Genomic DNA, 20,844 nt, shown 5'->3' with positions numbered 1-20,844 from the left:
TTTAAAGCAAAAAATAGAAACACAGTTTCCCCATAAAGAATCTTTCACTAGGTGTTCAGGTGACCACCAAGTGCTACACGAAACGCATTGCAGCTCCTTCTTATGTCTCTTCTTATTGGGGATTTTGACCTTTGGGAACATGAGTTTCAGTGCATGTGTAGTGTGACTTTTTTTCAAAGAGATTGTCTTGAAATAAGCCTATGTTTTAAGTACACACTTTTCTGCAAGCTAGCAGGCATTCTGAAGCTAGGTGGTTCTAAATAAAGAACTCTAGTCAACAACAGGAAATAACTCCCACAGAAAAAAGGGGCAGAATACAAACTCTCACCAACTCTTGTACACAGCTCACAACGGCCTTTTGTTCCATGCACATTAAGCCTGAAATCTTTACTTTTCAGAACATGTTGGGGCCTTTGCAGAGCAATTAAACATTTCTTTTCCTTTTGCTGGTGTCCTTGCCTTCTTTCCTCTGAGGAAGTCAATCTTACAACTAACTGCTTACTATGAGATAGCAAATCAGAAAACAGAACAGTTTGTATTTCAACATCTTTTTTCTTAATGGAACTTCTCAAGATTAAAACACATTTTGGTGTAAAAACTCACTTTTCCACCTAATACACATGACACCATAGACAGACACACATATATGTACGAAAAGAGTAGGTTCGCGTGCAGTATAGGTTTCTAAATCTACCAACAAGGATGTATCACATTAACCCATAAACCTAGATTGATGGGTTATCAGCACTTTACCAGTGATCAGCAAATCAATACAACTAGAAGACAAATTTATATTCTCTTCAAATGTTCCCATCTTCAGTCTTTAGAAAAAGAGGAAGAACTATGTAGATCCCAAGCCAACCAAACAGAAAGACATTTGGATGGTAGTGTTTAAAGTCAACGTGACACCTATTAGAACAGACTGGTGGCATTCAACTACAACACAGCACAGGTGCTCCTGACAAGGGAATAAGACTGAGCAAAAAAGCTTCAATATGACTGAAGATTGGTATTTCTTCCCTCTCTTGTACATTCAGCCTTGCCCTTGCTACTGGCTCCTTGTTGCAATCAATATATTACAGATTCAATGCATTCTATCTTCACTTTTAAAACAGGAATCAATCCTCCCCATGTTTAATGCTGCAGGAATGCTGCTGGTAGCTACTTCTGTCTATCCACAACTTTATTTTTCCTTCTGCTTCCTCTGCCTACTGCAGAACAACTCTACTGCCCATCCCACAAACAGGCAACAGTGACCCCTAAATGGCATCGCCAATGGACACTTCTCAGTTCCTCATACTACTTAGCCTTTCTGTAGCATCTGACATTACTGACCACCTCAAAAGGTGTCCTTCAAGTTGAACTGTAGTCTCCTGGTTCTTGTCTCCTTGGCCACTTGTAGTTTCCTTTGTTGGTTCCTCTACCTCTGCCCTCCCTATAAACCTGTAGTTTTAAACTTAAACAACAACAACAACAACAACAAAAACTTCTGGCTGCAGAGAGGGCGAGAGAGGGGTAAAGTACTGTGGTGAGGGGCAGGATGGAGATGGCCATGGTTCATGGTCGGGTTGGGAGCAGACATGGGAATGGCTGATTAGGATATTAGAATCCTCAGAAAAATTTAGGAATGTAAGTGTTTTGAAAAACAATTTCCCAGTTAATAATCCCAGTTACATAGTTAACTATGCAAATATTAGTATTCCCTATGGTTTTGTCTTGCCTCTTTTCTCCTCTTATCCTAGAAACTCTCCCTAGGCAATCTCACCCATTCTCAGAGCTCCTATATGCTAATGACTCACAAATCATTAACTACATTCCAGACCTTTCTCTCTGAGCTCCAGATGTGACCTTTTTATACAGGAAGACCATGCAACCCAGTTTATAAGGGTCATTCCTGGTTTATGCTTGTTATCCTGGCATAATTATTAATAGCATTCTGTGTCAATTTCAAAAAGGTCCTGGTTTGAATGATAAAAGCATATAATTAACCTATTCATGTCCCATTGGCTATCAGACATCTCCACTGGGTATCATAAAGGCATCTCCAACTCACAGCACATCTAAAGTTGTCCTAATCATATTCTCCTTAAATTGCCCCCTACTTCCCAAATGCCTCAATATGGTTAAGGTACAACATCTACCTGGAGTCTCCGTTGGAAATCTCAGATTCAAAGCATCTTCCATCTCTCTTACCCTCACATTCATCCAGACACAAAGCCCGGTCAGTCTTCTCTCTTATTTTCCATATATGTCCCATTTCTCCCACTGCTGCCCTAGTCAATACTCTAGTTATCCTTCACTTTGATTATGGTAACAATCTGTCTCCCAATTTCCAGTCTGGAATATTCTCCTCTACTCCATCCATATGACTTACTGTATGACAGGTAGCATGGTAGGTCTTAGAAATACAAAATGAACATGAGATGCTCCCACCCAGTTCAGGTGGAAGATTAACTCATCATTGTGATGCAATGGGTTATGTGGTGTAAGAGACATGCACAGGATGACAATGGACATGCAGGAGTGGCCGCAGAGCCTGGCCAGTGTGGAATGAGGCCAGGAAATGGATTTTAGGGTAAACAGGAATTAGTCAAGATCATTAGTCAAGGTCATTAAAGGCAGATGGAACAGGATGAGCAAAGATAGGGAGGTGAGAATTAGCATGTGATGTGGGTACAGATCTGAAGTGTAAATTTCAGGCAGGGAGTGGCAATACGTAACACTAGAGAGTTTGGCTGGGGCAGGTCTAGGAAGGTCTTGGAGGCTGTTAACACTGAGTGTAGCCTTTATGTTCTGAAGTCATTAAGAGATCTTCCATGGCAGAATGGCATGATGTGGTTTTCACTTTAGGAAGTTAACTCTCCATTTATTCTTGAACATGATTCTAAAATTTACTTAGACAAACCAACAAATGAAAAAATGAAATAAAAATTAAAAGAGGATATTAAAATATATTTAAAAACAATAATTAAGAGTTGGATTCTGGTGAAAGAAAAATATAAATGAATCTGAATTGAAACACTTGGAACAGACTTTAGTGAAAAGATTTAGTATACACTAACAACACATTCTTATAAGTGAGGTAAGGAAGGCATGTGCAATGAATGGTTTATTATTTAGGGAGGAAAAACTAACATTAGATCCTTGCCTCACACAATATGGTAAAACACCAGAGATTAAAGAATAACATTAAAAAACATAAGAGAACTAAAAGAAATTACAGATGAATAATTGATCTTAGAGGTAGATAAGACCTTTCCAAAAAGGCAAAAGAACTATGCAGCAAAAGAACTATAAAGCAAAAGAACTATGAAGATAAAACTGACTACACTAACAAAAACTATATAACAAAAAGCACCATAAGCAAATTTTTTTTTAAATGACAAACCAGGAAAAATAACAACAACACAGGTAACAAAGACTTAGTAACTTTATAACCTAAAGAAGTCTTATGAATCAATTAAAAAACCATCAATACTAAATAAGAAAACACTAAAACAAAATTTTATAAATAAGCAAAGGACCCAAACTCATCATTATCAAGGGGAGAAATGCATGAAAAAGCAATATAAATTTAAAAGAACTGTAATTTTTACATACTAAGCTGGCTAAAGTTGTTTTAAAGTTGGTAACAATGTGAGGGCACAGTGGACAGGTTGTCTCACAGTTCCTGATGTGAGTACACACTGATTTAACCTTGGGAAAGACAGGGTTTTGGTGATGTGTATGAAGAACCTTTTAAAATTTCTATATCCTGTAATGTGGTCATTTCATTTCTAGAAATTTGCCCCGTAGACCTAATCAGAACCGTGCATGAAGAATGTATTTATTCAACATTTATTTATTTATCTATTTATTTATTTGAGACAGGGTCTTATTCTAACTCCCAGGCTGGAGTGCAGTGCCATGATCAAGCTCACTGAAGCCTCAACCTCCTGGGCTCAAGCAATCTACTCGCTTCGGCCTCCCAAAGTGCCAGGATTATAGGTGTGAGCCATCACGTCCAGCCCAACAAAACTTTATTGAATGCTTACTATGTCCTAGCATTTTTTTTTTCTTTTGAGACAGAGTTTCACTCTTGTCACCCAGGCTGGAGTGCAATGGCACAATCTTGGCTCACTGTAGCCTCCACCTCCTGGGTTCAAGCAATCCTCCTGCCTCAACCTCCCGAGTAGCTGGCATTACAGGCATGCACCATTGTGCCCAGCAAATTTTTGTATTTTTAGTAGGGACGGAGTTTCACCATGTTGGCCAAGCTAGTCTCGAACTTCTGACCTCAGGTGATCCATACTCCTCAGCCTTCCAAAGTGCTGGGATTATAGGCATGAGCCACTGCACCTGGCCTAACTATATCCTAGTTTTAGGAGCTGGAATATGGCTGCAAACAAAACACAAAATCCGTTTTCACGGATTTTACATTCAGGATGGTGGGAGAAAGTGAAATAAATCCGTAAATTATATGGTATATTAGAAATTAACTGCTATGGGGAAAATAAAGCAGGAAAAGAGGATGGGGAATGTGTGCTTGGGTGTATATGTGTGGGGCAGGGCTATAATTTTAAAGAGGTGGTTGAATGTACCTTGATAAGAAAATGACATTTGAGGCCGGGTGCAGTGGCTCACGCCTGTAATCCCAGCACTTTGGGAGGCTGAGGCAGGCAGATCATGAGATCAGGAGATTGAGACCAGCCTGGCTAACATGGTGAAACCCCGTCTCTACTAAATATACAAAAAATCAGCTGGGTGTGGTGGTGGGCACCTGTAATCCCAGCTACTTGGGAGGCTGAGGCATGAGAATAGCTTGAACCTGGGAGGCGGAGGTTGCAGTGGGCCGAGATCCAGCCACTGCACTCCAGCCTGGGCAACAGAGTGAGGCTCTATCTCAAAAAAAAAAAAAAAAAAAAAAAAAAAAGGGAAATTACTCACTCCATGGAGTTGTAAAGATTAAATAAATTAGTGTTTTCTTTTTCCAAAATGACAGGAGCCATTTTATTATTTTAATTTTTTATACAGACAGGGGTCTCACTTTTTTGCCCAGACTGGTCTCAAACTCCTGGTTTTAAGCGATCTTCCTGCCTTGGGACTCCCAAAGTGCTGGGATTACAGGAGTGAGCCACCGGCCTGAGATAATTTTAAAAGGGACCTGACACTAAACAGCCATGTTGGAGGAGGGAGACAAAAGCCAGATGAAAGGTAAGTGTTGTTGGAGGGGTGCACGCGTTTCCCAGGAGGAGAAGGGACACAGAATAATGTTTGAGATACCATATGAGGTTTCTTGCTGTCCAGCCTCCTGTGCAGCTGGAGATGGCCAGGTGCTGCAGTTCTGGCTAGTCAGGTGTAAGGGGAAGTCTGCTGGAAGTTCTGGGAAGGTATCTTCTTTCTGGTAGCCATCGGTGACCATGATGTAACAAGAATAAGGGTAAGGCCGGGTGCGGTGGCTCACACTCGTAATCCCAGCACTTTGGGAGGCCAAGGGCAGGAGGATCGCTTGAGCCCAGGAGTTCAAGACCAGCCTGGACAATATAGCGAGACCTCATCTCTACTAAAAATAACTTTTAAAAATTAGCCAGGAGCCGGGCGCGGTGGCTCACGCTTGTAATCCCAGCACTTTGGGAGGCCCAGGCGGGCGGATCACGAGGTCAGGAGATCGAGACCATCCTGGCTAACATGGTGAAAGCCCGTCTCTACTAAAAATACAAAAAATTAGCCGGGCGTGGTGGTGCGTGCCTGTAGTCCCAGCTACTCGGAGGCTGAGGCAGGAGAATGGCGTGAACCCGGGAGGCAGAGCTTGCAGTGAGCCGAGATGGTGCCACTGCACTCCAGCCTGGGCAACAAAGTGAGACTCCATCTCAAAAAAAAAAAAAAAAAAAAAATTAGCCAGGTGTGGTGGTGTGCACCTGTAGTCCCAGCTACTCGGGAGATTGAGGTGGGAAGGTTGAGGAGGTACCAGGAGGTTGGGGCTGCAATGAGCTATCATCACACCACTGCCCTCCAACCTGGGTGACAAAGTGAGGCCCTGTCTCAAAAAAAACAAACAAACAAACAAACAAAAAAAGGGGATAGGGTAGGTGACAGAGCGAAAACTTGTCTCAAAAAAAAGGGGTTAGGGTAAAAGACCAACACATTGAGGGGAGTACAGCAGAGGTCCAGGTGGGGCCTGGGTCCTTGATGACATCCCCACCCCCAACCCTGCCATGCTGGGACCACCCACCTCTAGACACCTGAGGGAAACAGTAAATGGCCTTGTGATTATTTTGTAACTCTGTAGATACAGGCCAACAGGCCAAAAACCACAGGCCACTAAATCACCTAAGGACTAGTTTAAACACAGCTCCCTAAACCTCACCCACTCTACTCAAACTTTATCTCGGTGGGAGGGGCTTAAGGATCTGCATTTTATTTTATTTTATTTATTTATTTATTTATTTATTTATTTATTTATTTTTGAGACGGAGTCTCGCTCCGTCTCCCAGGCTGGAGTGCAGTGGCCGGATCGCAGCTCACTGCAAGCTCCGCCTCCCAGGTTCACGCCATTCTCCTGCCTCAGCCTCCCGAGTAGCTGGGATTACAGGCACCCACCACCTCGCCCGGCTAGTTTTTTGTATTTTTTAGTAGAGATGGGGTTTCACCGTGTTAGCCAGGATGGTCTCGATCGCCTGACCTCGTGATCCACCCGTTTCGGCCTCCCAAAGTGCTGGGATTACAGGCTTGAGCCACCGCGCCTGGCCAGGATCTGAATTTTATACTTCCCAGTTGTACTGGTTTCCTATTGTTGCTGTAACAAATTATAACTTAGTGGGTTAAAATGACACAAATTTATTCTCATATAGTTCTTGAGGTCAGAAGTCTAAAAATCAAGGTTTTTTGAGAGCTGCATTCTTCCAGAGGCTTCAGGGGAGGCCCTCTTTTCCAGCTTCTCGAGGCTGCCTTGCATTCATTCCTTGGCTTGTAACCCCTTCCTGCATCTTCAGAGCACATCATTCCAACCCTTGCTTCCGTCATCCCACCTTCTTCTGCATTTGATGCTCCTGCCCCACTCTTACAAGGACCCCTGTAATTACACGGAGCCCAGCCCGATAATGATGATCTCCCAATCTCAAGTACCTTAATTACATTTGCAAAGTCTCTTTTACCACATAAAGTAACATACAGGAAGCATTACTCTGACCACCACACCAGCTGATAGTGGAACCACTGAAAATCAGATTTAAGCCACTGTTTGTTGGGTTTTCTATAACCTGCAGGTGAAAACATCTTAATAAACCACTTACTGGTGATAAAAACTTTAACCTAGCAGTTCTCAGTGGGAGCAGAGGTGGGGGATGGGGGACAGAGAAAAAGGTCTGAGAAAGCTATGAACATTAGAATCATTTGGGACCTTTTTCCAAAATATATGTACCTGGGTCCTGCCCCAGACCCATGGAATTGGGATACCTTGGTATGTGTAGGTGAACAAACTTCCCTGGGAGATTCAGCTGCAATCCCTAGTTAAAATCTACTCAATAACCTCAAACTATGCCTTAGCTTTCTTATCTGTAAAATATTAAGATATGTCCTGCCCATCTCTCATGATTCTGTGGAGATCAAGGTAGGCAAAGTATACATAAGCACTTTGTAATTAATAAAGAGCTATATAAGAATAACTGGTGATTGGCCAGGCATGGTGGCTCACGCTTGTAATCCAGCACTTTAGGAGGCCAAAGTAGGAAGTCCGGAGTTCGAGGCCAGCCTGGCCAACATGGTGAAACCGCATCTCTACTAAAAATACAAATAATTAGTTGGGCATGGTGGAATATACCTGTAGTCCCAGCTACTCGGGAGGCTGAGGCAGGAGAATCACTTGAACCTGGGAGGCGGAGGTTGCAGTGAGCTGAGATCAGGCCACTGCACTCCAGTCTGGGTGACAGAGAGAGACTCCATCTCAAAAAAAACAAAAACAAAAACAAACAAACAAAAAAACCCCGTATAACTGGTGATTATTAGAGGAAAGTGATGCAGGCTGTTTTTAAATGTTGGTGTGTAAAACAATTCATCCAGAGAGAACTGGTTACTTGGAACTTATAAAATTGGCAAAAATAAATGCTTCAACAAAAATAAGATATAACAAAGCACATATACCAAACCTCATACATTAACATGTATTACCTAAGTGCCTATTTAATCTTAAAAGATTAAAATATATCTGGCCTTTTTCCCAAACCACAGATTGTAAATGAAAATTTAGAAATTTAGAAGGGAGAAAGAATTAAAAGAGGCAAGTACATGATAGTAGAAAAAAGAAAAAGACAGCTAACAACGCGAATAGAAGGGAGGGATTATAAAAACATTGATTTGTCTTTTCCGGTTAGCACGGCGTAAGAAGCCATGAGCAGCAGTCTCTCGCGACACCCGGCGGTGCGGGAAGTCCTACACCGGAACCAGCGCAAGCGCCGGAAGTTCCTGGAGATGGTGGAGTTGCAGATCAGCTTGAAGAACTATGACCCCCAGAAGGACAAGCGCTTCTCGGGCACCATCAGGCTTAAGTCCACTCCCCGCCCCAAGTTCTCTGTGTGTGTCCTGGGGGACCAGCAGCACTGTGACGAGGCCAAGGCTGTGGATATCCCCCACATGGACATTGAGGCGCTGAAAAAACTCAACAAGAATAAAAAACTGGTCAAGAAACTGGCCAAAAAATATGCGTTTTTGGCCTCAGAGTCTCTGATCAAGCAGATTCCACGAATCCTTGGCCCAGGCCTAAATAAGGCAGGAAAGTTCCCTTCCCTGCTCACACACAACGAAAACATGGTGGCCAAAGTGGATGAGGTGAAGTCCACAATCAAGTTCCAAATGAAGAAGGTGTTATGTCTGGCTGTAGCTGTTGGTCACATGAAGATGACAGACGATGAGCTTGTGTATAACATTCACCTGGATGTCAACTTCTTGGTGTCATTGCTTAAGAAAAACTGGCAGAATGTCCGGGCCTTATATATCAAGAGCACCATGGGCAAGCCCCAGCGCCTATATTAAGGCACATTTGAATAAATTCTATTACCAGTCAAAAAAAAACACAACAAAACATTGATTTGGCTGGGCATGGTGGCTCACGCCTGTAATCCCAGCACTTTGGGAGGCAGAGGTGGGTGGACTGGTTGAGCCCAGGGGTTTGAGACCATCCCTGGGCAACATAGCAAGACCCCATCTCTTTTAATTAAAAACAAAAACCAAAATTGGTTCAATTATTCAAAAAAGTTACTGATCTAGGACCATTTAAAGTAAGGGTAAATAGCACCATGTCCCTTACTAGCTCCACCCTAAAGGAATCTGTTTCAATAGAATATTTGAGCAATCTAAATTATCCTGAATCATGATGAAAACGTAGCATTGCTCAATGCTGTCTATGGAAAAAATATTATAATAACATCAACAACAGAAATGATATAAAGAAAGATTTTTATTGAACAAGCTTATGTTAAACAAGTTTAAGTACTTAAAGAGATAAACTTCAGGTGTCTATAAAATTCACATGTACAGAAAGTTGGTATGCTATATAAATAACAAGTGTGTGTAAACAAAGGCTTTATAAATCTACATATAAATTCTGCTGATGTGAAGGAAGTCCTCACAAATCATAAGAGCTCAATAAATGTATAAAAACAAAACAAAACGAAAAAACCTGTGTTGTTTAGGGGACCAAAATAAACATTATCCCCTTCATGGATGAAGAATGATGATAGATCAGTCCATCTGCTGGCTGTGGATAATTTTAAACTTGGATAATTACAGTACTTAAAAAAACTGTATAGCATTTTCAGATTATAAAGCACTTTGACATCATCATCTTATTTGTTCCCCATCCCCAAGACCCCAAGCACCAGCTACGATTCCGTTTTACACTTGAGGAACTGAGCAAGGCTCAGAGAAAACTTTCTCAAGATGCCACAACCACCAAGCAGCAAAGCCCAGGCTGGAATCCATATCTTCTAGTTCAAGATCTGGGTTTCATTTTCGAATTTATATTATTGTAAATATCACTTTACTTAACTGTCTAAAGAAGATTCTTTGCCAAGGCACATTTCTAAAAACAAACTCAGATGGAAACAAACTTATGGTGATCGATCTATCTATCTATCTATCTGGCAATCAATCATCTATCTGTCATCAATCAAGCAGCATGAACCAGAAAAACTTTACTGTATCTTTTTAGAAATATATTTTTCCTTTTTAATACACCCACATGCAGCCTAAGTTACTATAAACAGCTTTAGCTTAGAGTGAAATTTTATGACTGAATTTTAAACACTTAAATAGAAAATGCTAAGATGGTCTTAGCTAGTAAACAAAAGCATTAGCTCTAAAAACAAAAAGCTCAAAATGTACTGATTTCACAAGCTTTTGGTTTCCATGTGAAAAACTGCAGGTATTCCAATGGTGTGTTTTACTTTTATTTGTGTTTCTAGAGTACTACTATGCTTCCATGCTAATTCAACCCACGTATGTTGACGACACATGCGGATCCTAAAATGCCATGATTCATCTGAGGCTGCCACAGTCGTGCAGCTTCGGAATGTACCCATCAGATGTAAGGCTGCATGCATTCACACTTTCTGCCCCTGTCACACACTGCAAATAACTCCAGCAAAGCATAGTCATCCACCTCTGACTCACCCTCCCACCTGAGGGAGAGCCTGTGCTATGAGACTGAAGTAAAGGCGCCCTTCATCAGAAATCATCTTTTCTACATTAACGGTGAAAAAAAAAAGAAGAAGAAAAAAGTCTTCATTATTTTCAGGCCTCTGAGCCCAGGCTAAGCCATCATATCCCCTGTGACCTGCACGTATACATCCAGATGGTCTGAAGCAACTGAAGATCCACAAAAGAAGTGAAAATAACCTTAACTGATGACATTCCACCATTGTAATTTGTTTCTGCCCCGCCCTAACTGATCAATGTACTTTGTAATCTCCCTCACCCTTAAGAAGGTTCTTTGTAATTCTCCCCACCCTTGAGAATGTACTTTGTAAGATCCACCCACTGCCCGCAAAACATTGCTTCCTAACTCCACCACCTATCCCAAAACCTGTAAGAACTAATGATAATACCATCACCCTGTGCTGACTCCTTTTTCGGACTCAGCCCACCTGCACCCAGGTGAAATAAACAGCCTTGTTGCTCACACAAAGCCTGTTTGGGGGTCTCCTCACACGGACGTGTGAGACAATTATGAGTTTGGCCACTTTTATACCATTTTATACCAATAGAACCTGTCAGTTCTTTTGCAGAGAAACCAGAGAAGCAAAACAAAGAGTATTTTGAGACTGTTTAACATGTAACTTAGCAAACTATGGGCAACATTTTCTGACATGCCTGCAAACACTGACTGTGGAGTCAAACAGTCCTGGGATACACAGGGTTTCAACTTCTAGCTTGACCATGTGTTGGTTGGTTGACTTTCAGCAACTTGCATAAGCCTCAATTTCCTCATCTGTAAAAAAGGGGTAGACCCAGAACCTGCAGTGTAGTGTTACTGTGAGGATTAAATGAGATAATAATATAGAAAAGTTAGTGCAGCCTCTGAAAATGATAAACAACAGTAGCTATTTTTGTTAATAATTGTTTAATCACATAATGCTCATTAAATTCAATACTGTGCTGGTGGTCACTGGCACTGGATGGAGAGCTCCCTGGTTTGTCCCCAGCAGGCCTTGTCACTGCTGCCAACTGGGACGAATCTTACAGAGGCTTTGTGGTACGCACTGTACACAAGAGATCAGATGAAACTCCACTCATTTAAGGCATTAGGTCAGACTGGAGTATAGGAGAAATATATTTTTACTGAATGAATCTCATCATCTGACTAGCATTCAAAATGTACCTCTGTCACTGCAATTTAATATAAAACCAATACCCCTGTTTTTTCTTCATCTAACATTTACCAAATGTCCACTGTGCCAGACTTTCGGCTAAGCTTAAGAAAAGATTCTCTCACAAATTACTAAGAGCGTCAAACCTCTAGATTGTTCATTTTCTGAGATTCCCTCCTCTTGTCCCTTTGCTTTAGTTATATTCTGATGGGAAAACATAATGAAGACTAGGAAAGACCAGCTACTTTCTTCAATGGCTTTATAACTCAGGTAACAGGAGCAATCAGCATGCTTCTTCCTACTTTCATTGCTACAACTGGGTTACAGCACTTTTTTTTTCTACATTAAAAAATGCCAGTAATGAGCTGGGTGCACTGGTGCACACCTGTAATCCCAGCTATTTGGGAGGCTGAGGAGGGAGGATCACTTGAGCCCAAGAGTTTGAGACCAGCCTGGGCAGCATAGCAAGATCTCATCTCAAAACAAACAAACAAAAAACAGGATGGGAGAACTGGGGGAATAGATATAGCACTGAGAGTTAATAGAGTGGTAAGTAGTCCATAAGTGGTAAGAGACTGTAACTTAAATTTATGCTTTTATGGTAGAAAAAAATGAATTAAAATATCAAATGATTAGCAACTGAAATGGCTTTGGATTTGGTTGGTAATTATAGAAATAACCACAATGGCATTTTAGACTTCTGCATATAGCGCTTTTCTCCAAGGATCTCCATATGCTCCTTTACGCTTCCCAGCCACCCTGTGAGGAAGACAGGGCTCCGGCTCTCACTGGACAGGGAGGCAACCTTCTGGACTTTGGACTTGGACCCCAATGCTCTTTTCACCACCTTTCCCCTTTTCACTGTCTTCTCACAACATCTCTTGAATATAAAGAAGGACCCTATACCTGGTAGAAATGAAAATGGATCAGAGGAATTATGTAAATTCAGGGATAAAGAAAGGCTAGAAAGGGGCTGGGCGTGGTGGCTCACGTCTGTCATCCCAGCACTTTGGGAGGCCAAGGCAGACGATCACTTGAGGACAGGAGTTCGAGACCAGCCTGGCCAACATGGTGAAACCTCATCTCTACTAAAAATACAACATTTAGCTGAGTGTGGTGGTGGGCGCCTATAATCCCAGCTACTCAGGAGGCTGAGGCAGGAGAATCACTTGAATCTGGGAGACGGGGGTTGCAGTGAGCTGAAATTGTGCCACTGTACTCCAGCCTGGGCAATAGAGTGAGACTCTCTCTCTCAAAAAAAGAAAAAAAGGCTAGAAAGGCTTTTAAAAGCTGTTCAAGAGAAATGCAATCTGAGTCTAATTAGGTTCATCCACAATGAGTGTGCTGAACCTAACGACTCTTCATTAACGCAATACTCACCTCTCATCAATGAGGGTTGCTAGCATAGCCCTTGCGAGTAGTGGGTACAGTGAAACAAAAAAAAGGTCTTAATATTTAGGTCAACGTGGTCAAGCTGTCAGTGCTAGACCCATAAAGGAAGGGAGGGAAAAAAGAAGAGAAGGAGAAGCTTTGATTACTATGGAGCATTTCCCAAAGATTTAGATGAAATCAAACCATGTCACCTAAGATGTTATTCCCTGTAATTCAAATGTAAATTCAGAGATGGGTAGCTCTGCCCCAAGGAAATTCAACTTTCAGAGAACATGTATGCAATATCTTCAAGCCCAGAATATATTCAAACTTGGTAGGGTATCACATGGCCATTAGTTAACATTATAATTTGCTTTTGAACATAGAGTGTTTCTAATTCAACCAGAGCTTATTTCCAAATCTTTAATCATTCTGTAGACAAAAAAAAAAGAAAAAGAAAAAGGTAGCATTACGACATTATTACTAAGCAAAAGACTAAAAATACTAAAATGCAATGGAAACTATTCTTTGAGTACAACTCCCATTGTTATTAAGAGAGCTGAGCACACACACATTTAGAGGGGAAAAAAATACTCTGTAATGCTTCAGAGCTATTGTGATGCACCAGCTTCCTAAAAGTAAAGAAGAAAAGCAGAGACTGGTTAGATTTACAGTTTTCCAATAGGTACATGTCCAATCAATTATTTATTTTGGGTTAATTTTAGTGAAAAAAAATTACCTCACATGAAATGGTTGCATCACTGACGGGTTAGATCATAACACTCTTTTCAGAAAAGCAAAGATAAGTTTAGTACGTGTAAATAATACACTAAATAAAGGTCCCCTTTCTCAGTTGAGAAAACACGTGAGTTGAAATCAAGCATAGAGAATTCTGGAATCAGTTTCATAATTACTTATGACACCACAAGTAGTGAGAGCAAAAATCCTTTATAGGAACTTTTTTTTTAAGTTCACAATTACGTAGTTGGGTACTTATTTACCCACCAATAGCTATGCAGACCATAAGGTCTCAAAAACAAAGACGTATGCTCTCTCTGTGTTAAGACTTCTGTCTTTCTTTGGAGAAGAATGGGTGTGGTCGTGGTGGGGGGGAGGGCATTTAAGCTGGAAGAGGCCTGTGAAACCCCATCCAAGACTTTCATTTTAAGAAAGATAAATAAACAAACATTGGTTCCTTCTATTGAGGAATCTGCCTATCTGCCTGGTTGCAATAGTGAATGAACTTCTTTTACTGTGGTATGGGTGTTGGCGGGGTTGACAAGATTTTTAATTGTCAACCAACATGGGTTTAAAACATTTTTTTTTTTTTTTTTTTTTTGGTGTTTTAAAACTAACCACCCTCACCCTTCAAAAACAGTAAAACTTTTTTCTTCTGGTGAACAAAGCCTTGGGCCCTCTAATGGTTTCATACAAGTTGGTTTTTTAAGACCTGGAAACTGATTGGGTGACATTTAATCTTCGAGATTAAAATCACTTGGTGAATATTGTATTGTTCCACTGTTCTCACTGTCATTTTGGCATTTGGGGCCTCGCTCTGCTGCTTCTGCTGGAGCACTTACCGGCTAATGAAACCTAGCCCAGGAGCAGCTGCCTGAATCTATGTCAAACTGCATCTGGCACCCATCTATCTTCCAGTCATCTAAATTCACCTCGGAAATCATACAAAAGCAGCCACATCAACACACCAGTCTTTGTTTTATCAAGGCTGTAAAGCAATTTTAGACTTTTTTAAAAAAATTGCTATGTATTTCAGAGTGGCAGCTTTTGAAAGGGTGGGGGAAAGTATTTTCTAAATCCTGAGAATATTGAGACTTTAAAATACCAAGTAAAAATTTGGTAGACCATCATTAGCACGGTTTTGGCTGAAACAGTACATTGAGGGGCTTGCCAGTAGAGACACAATGCTGCCGACAGATCCCAGACAAGAAGGCGAGTCTGCTTAAAATTCTTGAGTTGTCACGGTTATTAAATATGCTGCACCACAAAACCTTCCAGTACTCAAGGTTTTCTCCCTATCAGTTCTGTGGAATTATCAGAAACGCTGGTTTTAGCAAAGAAATTATTTACATGTGCATTCAGGGAACATTCTTTTCAAAAAACATTATATAAGAGAGAGAACAGTTTTCCTGAACGAGAGTATACGGATAAATAAAATATGTCATTTAAAAGATACACTCTTATTAAAATTGTAAGTAGTTGGATCACTCTGCAGTAGCTGACTTTTCTCCTGCCCTTCTGATGATGACCTGTATAAGGGGATATCGTTTTCTTTAACTGTGATGGCTAAGGCTTGAGCCTTTAAGAAATGAGTGTAACAAACATGTACAAAAGGATCTATAAGGAAAGCCAAGTTATAGATGATGCCTAAAGCAAACTTAGTTTTCAGGTCAGCAATATATAAAAGATAGCTTTACTTTTGCTTATTTGTTGATTTTAATTCCAATATATGTTATAAATTTCCCTTGAGATAGTGTTTTACCTGCATCCTATGCTTTTTTTAAAAAAACTGTGCACTTTGGGAGGCCAAGGCGGGCAGATTGCCTGAGCTCAGGAGTTCAAGACCAGCCTGGGCAACACTGTGAAACCCTGTCTCTACTAAAATACAAAAAAATTAGCAGGGCATAGAGGCGTGCGTCTGTAATCCCGGCTACTCAGGAGGCTGAGGCAGGAGAATTGCTTGAACCCGAGAGGTGGAAGTTGTAGTGAGCCGAGATAACGCCACTGCGCTCCAGCCTGGGTGACAGAGCGAGACTCTGTCTCAAAAAAACAAATAAAACAAAACAAAACAAAAATTAATTGTGGCACTTACATTTACCATTCTAACCTTTTTAAAGTGTACAATTCAGTGGATTAAGTTCCTTCACGATATTGCACAACCATCACCATTACCATTTCCAGAACTTTTTCATCCCCCCAAGAAGAAATGGTATACCTATTACACAATGATTCTCCATTCTCTCCTACCCTCAGCCTCTGGTTAGGAGGCTATTCTATTCCTCAGCTATTCTATGTTGTCTTTATGAATTTTACTATTTTAGGTACCTGACGTGAGTAGAATTTTGTTATTTTGTGCATGATTTACTTCACTTAGTACATTTTCCAGGTTCACACACGGTGTACCCAGTATCAGAATTTCATTCTTTTTTAAGGCTAATATTCTATTGTATGTACATACCACATGTTGTTTATCCAGTCTCCGGTGATAGACATTTAGGTTGTTTCCACCTTTTGGCTATTGTGAATAATGCTGCTGTGAATATTGACATATGATTATCTGAGTTTCTGCTTTCAATTCTTTGGGGTATATACCTAGAAGTGGAATTGCTGGATCATATTGTAATTCTATGCTTACCTTTTTGAGGAAGTGAAAAATAGCTTTTTAAAACAAATCTTTTAAAACATAGTTACATTCTTGTAAAGAGCCATACATTCCTTTAATGGCTAAAATTCTTTCTCTCTGATGTGTGGAGGTCCCAGTTGTCTCTACATTGCTAAATTCAATGATCAGTTCTCACACCTTACCTGACCTGACCTACACAGTTGATCAGGTGACCACTCCCTCCTCCAGGAAATACTCTGTTCACTTGGCTTCCAGGACCCTACACTCCTCATTTTTCTTCCTCTTTCACTGGTCATGCCTCTCAGTCTCTCTCAGTAAGTTCTTCTCCGTCTCCTTGGCCTTTAAAACTCCAAAGGGTACCTGGGGCTCAATCCTTGGGCTTCTTCAATATGCTCCTCCCTTGGAGATCTCATCTAGTTTTATGGCTTTACATACCATGTAAATATTGTCAACTTCCAAATTTGTATCTCCCGCCCTGTATTCCTCTCCTCTAAGTCCAGTCTCAAATCTCCAGCTGCCTATTCAGTATCTCCATATAGATGTCTCAACAATATGCACTCCTCAACTTCCCCCCAAAGCCATCCCCCTGCATTTTTTTTCCAGCTCAGTTAATGGCAACACTATTTGTCCAATTCCTCAGCTGCAAAGCCTTGGACCCATCATTGATTTCTTACATCTAATCTGGCAGGAAATCCTGTTGGCTCTGTCTCAAAACCTAAACATGAATGGGTCATTTCTCACAACTCTAGTGCTACTACCCCAGTCCCAATCACCATCACCTCTTGGACCTTGAATACTGCAATAGTTTCTGAAATAGTTTCTGAATACTTCCTTACTTCCAGCTTTGTTCCCCTACTGTCTTTTCTCAACACAGCAGTCAGAGTAATTGTTTAATTGTTTTCTTTTCTTTCTTTTTTTTTTTTTTTGAGATGGGAGCTTCACTCTTGTTGCCCAGGCTGGAGTGCAATGGCGTGATCATGGCTCACTGCAACCTCCACCTCCCAGGTTCAAGCGATTCTCCTGCCTCAGCCTCCCAATTAGCTGATATTACAGGTGCCCGCCACCACACCCAGCTATAGAGTGATTCTTTTCCAAACAGAAGTCAGATCACGCCACCTCTCCACTCCTCCAATCCTCCAATGGCCCCCATCATTTCACTTAAAGGAGAAGCCAAGGCCGGGCGCGGTGGCTCAAGCCTGTAATCCCAGCACTTTGGGAGGCCGAGACGGGTGGATCACGAGGTCAGGAGATTGAGACCATCCTGGCTAACATGGTGAAACACCGTCTCTACTAAAAATACAAAAAACTAGCCGGGCGAGGTGGCGGGCGCCTGTAGTCCCAGCTACTCGGGAGGCTGAGGCAGGAGAATGGCGTGAACCCGGGAGGCGGAGCTTGCAGTGAGCTGAGATCCGGCCACTGCACTCCAGCCTGGGCGACAGAGCTAGACTCCGTCTCAAAAAAAAAAAAAAGGAGAAGCCAAAAGACTCTCCATGTTCTATATTCTCACTGTCCCTCTAACCTCTCACCAAACTATTCTCCCTCATTCATCTTGTTTCACCAACACTGGCTTTACCTGCTCACTAGTCTTTGAACATGCTAGACACATTTCTACCTCAAAGCCTTTACAATGGCTGTTCCTTCTGCCTGGAACTTTCTTCCTTCATATATCCGCATGGTTTTCTCTCTCACTTTCTTCAAGCCTTTGTTCAAATGATATTCTTCAAACTGTTTAAAATTGCAACCACCCACTCTTGCAGGCCTTTCTATATCCTTAACCTGTAAACGCTGCTTTAAAATTTTTTTCCATAGCACTTATTACTTCCTAACATATTGCATAATGTATGTATTATATTCATTGTCTTCCGCTCAGTTAAACTGTAAGGTCCCTGAAAGCCAGGGCATTCCCCCCTGATTTTGTTCACTACTGTATTTCTAGCTGCTATGATCTCAAAGTTTATGTCCCCTTCTCAAATTCATCATTGAAGCTTTAATCCCCAGTGTGATGGTATTTGGAGGTGGGGCCTTTGGCAGGTAATTAGGTTTAGATGAGGTCATAGAGTGGGGTCCCCAGCATAGAGGTTAGTGCCCTTGGACAAAAAGAAAGAGACAGGGGATCTCTCCCTCTCAGTGTATGTGCTAAAACCAAGGAAAGGCCATATAAGGATATAACCATGAAGAGGGCCTTCACCAAGAGCCCAACCATGTTGGTACCCTGATCCCAGACTTCCAGCCTCCAGAACCACGAGAAATATTTGCTTTTTAAGCCACCCAGCCTGTGCTAATTTGTTATAGCAGCCTGAATTAAGACACCAGCACTCAGAACAATGCCTACCATAAAGTAGATGCTCAGGAGATAGTTTTTAAAAGAATGGGTCAGCACAGAGTTGCCCTTCATTTGGAGATATACTGTCAGTTATGGGTGCTTAATATGGCTACATTCAAATGGTTAGCCTCTCTCACCTAAGGCAACCCACAGACACTTTTCAAATATCTTCTACAAGTCAGCACTGTATCAGCTGCTGAATAAATAAAATACACTTTCCCTCAAGGAGTTCACAGTCCAATGGAGTTTTAAGGAGCTCGTAATTTTTTAAGTGAACTTTGTTTTTGAGATAACTATTTTCATATGCAGTTGGAAGACACAATCCTGAAAGATACTATGCCCCCTTTATCCAGTTTCCCCCAAGGGTGCTATCTTGCAAAAGTATAGCACAAGATGTTACCATTGATACAGACAAGATACAGAACGTTGCCATCACACTAATCCCTTGTGTTGCCTTTTCATAGCCATACCCACTTCCCTCCCTCCCACTCCCCACTCCCCACCTTCCTTACCTCCTGGAAACCACTAATCTCTTCACTATTTCTATGATTTTGTCACTTCAAAAATGTTCTATACATGGAATCATACAGTCTGCACCTTTTGGGATTGGCTTTTTTCACTCAGCATAATTCGTCCAGGTTGTACAATGAATCATTAGCCCGTTCCTTTTCGTTGCTGAGTAGTGCTGAAAGTACCATAGTTTGTTTAACCACCCACTCACTGAAGGTCATCTGGGTTGTTTACAGTTTGGGGCTATTATAAATAAAGTTGCTACCAACACTTGTGTATATAGGTTTTTGTAAGAATTTAAGTTTTCATTTCTCTGGAATAAATGACCCAGTGTGCAATTGCTGGGTCGTGTGATAGTGGCATGCTTAGTTTTTAAAGAAACTGCCGAGCTTTTTTCCAGAGTGCCTGCAATATTTCACATTCCCACCAGCAAATGTGCCTGTGAACTAGATTCTCCATATCCTCATCAGTACTTGGTGTTTTCACTATTTTTTATTTTAGCCATTCTGAGGTGTCTAAGGTGTGTTTGTATCTTGTGGTTTTAATATGCATTTCCCTAATAATGTTGAACATCTTTTTGCACTTGTATATCCTCTTTCGTGAAATGTTTCTTCATGCCTTCTACCCATTTTTAAATTTTATTTTATGATTTTTTTACTGTTGAGTTTCCAGTGTTCTTTATATACTTTAGTTGTCAGATACATGGTTTGCAAATAATTTTTTCCGAAGTCTGTAGTTTGTCTTTTCATCCTCTTAACATGGTCTTTCCTAGAGCAAACTTTTAAACTATGACTGTCTAATTTGTCAGTTTTTCCTTTTACTGATAGTGCTTTACATGTATAATACAACTTATTTTATAATGGGACGTGGTCTTAAGCAAATAAAGGTTTGCCAGATAGAGAAATGGGAAAGAACATTCCGGGATAATGTATCAGGATTGCAATACTACCTAGCATGCCAGTTGGCTTAAAAAACATGAGAACATGGGAAATTTTTGATGATCCTATACCTACAATAATACTTTCTGTGCAGCCAGAAAGTCCTATACTCTTCATAGGATGGGGAGGTGGGGATGGAGAGTAACTGCTCTGTGTCTACAAGTTGAAATATTTGGGGATTGGTGAATATAATAAGTACTTTCTTCAAAAACAAGGAAAAGTACTAGTGCCAAACCCTCTGAGATAATATATAATCCTAGACTCCAAAAATTGAATTCAGAAGGCATTTTTCTACACAAACAATGTGGTGTTGATTAGATGAAGGTGAAAAGAATGGCGAGCAGAGGGGCCTCTCCTGTATTTGACAGAATCACTTTCATAGAACATTATACATAAATTAAAATTCCAGAAAACTGATGAAGCTTACCTTCTTTTAGAGTGTCAAAATGTTTTTTCTTTTAACCACAGTAGAACACTCTGGATCTTGATTACTTAACCTAA

At 41.0% G+C, this 20,844-nt stretch overlaps 2 protein-coding genes across 5 annotated transcripts in view; one reads left to right on the top strand and one right to left on the bottom strand.

Moving 5' to 3' along the window:
• SERTAD2 (SERTA domain containing 2) overlaps positions 1–20,844 on the bottom strand; it is a 124,039-nt gene that overhangs the window by 35,347 nt on the left and 67,848 nt on the right. For 2 of the 4 annotated variants that reach the window (XR_007718872.1, XM_050754829.1), the window contains exon 1: positions 2,375–2,878. The exons of 1 other annotated variant lie outside the window; for it this stretch is intronic. Coding sequence is in view for 2 of the 3 variants with exons in the window: in XM_050754829.1 (XP_050610786.1) it covers positions 2,375–2,517 (143 nt within the window). In the remaining variant the exon portion in view is untranslated. One more of the 4 variants, XM_050754830.1, reaches the window with a different exon arrangement.
• On the top strand, positions 8,340–9,035 carry LOC126934217 (60S ribosomal protein L10a-like). The gene has a single exon (XM_050754832.1). It carries the CDS (start codon positions 8,365–8,367, stop codon positions 9,004–9,006), a length of 642 nt encoding a protein of 213 aa, XP_050610789.1. The 5' UTR covers positions 8,340–8,364; the 3' UTR covers positions 9,007–9,035.

This window comes from Macaca thibetana, chromosome 13 (genome assembly GCF_024542745.1).
Source record: "Macaca thibetana thibetana isolate TM-01 chromosome 13, ASM2454274v1, whole genome shotgun sequence".
Lineage (NCBI taxonomy): Eukaryota > Metazoa > Chordata > Mammalia > Primates > Cercopithecidae > Macaca > Macaca thibetana.
Note: the sequence above shows the minus strand (reverse complement) of the source record. Positions and strands in the feature narration are given on the sequence as shown.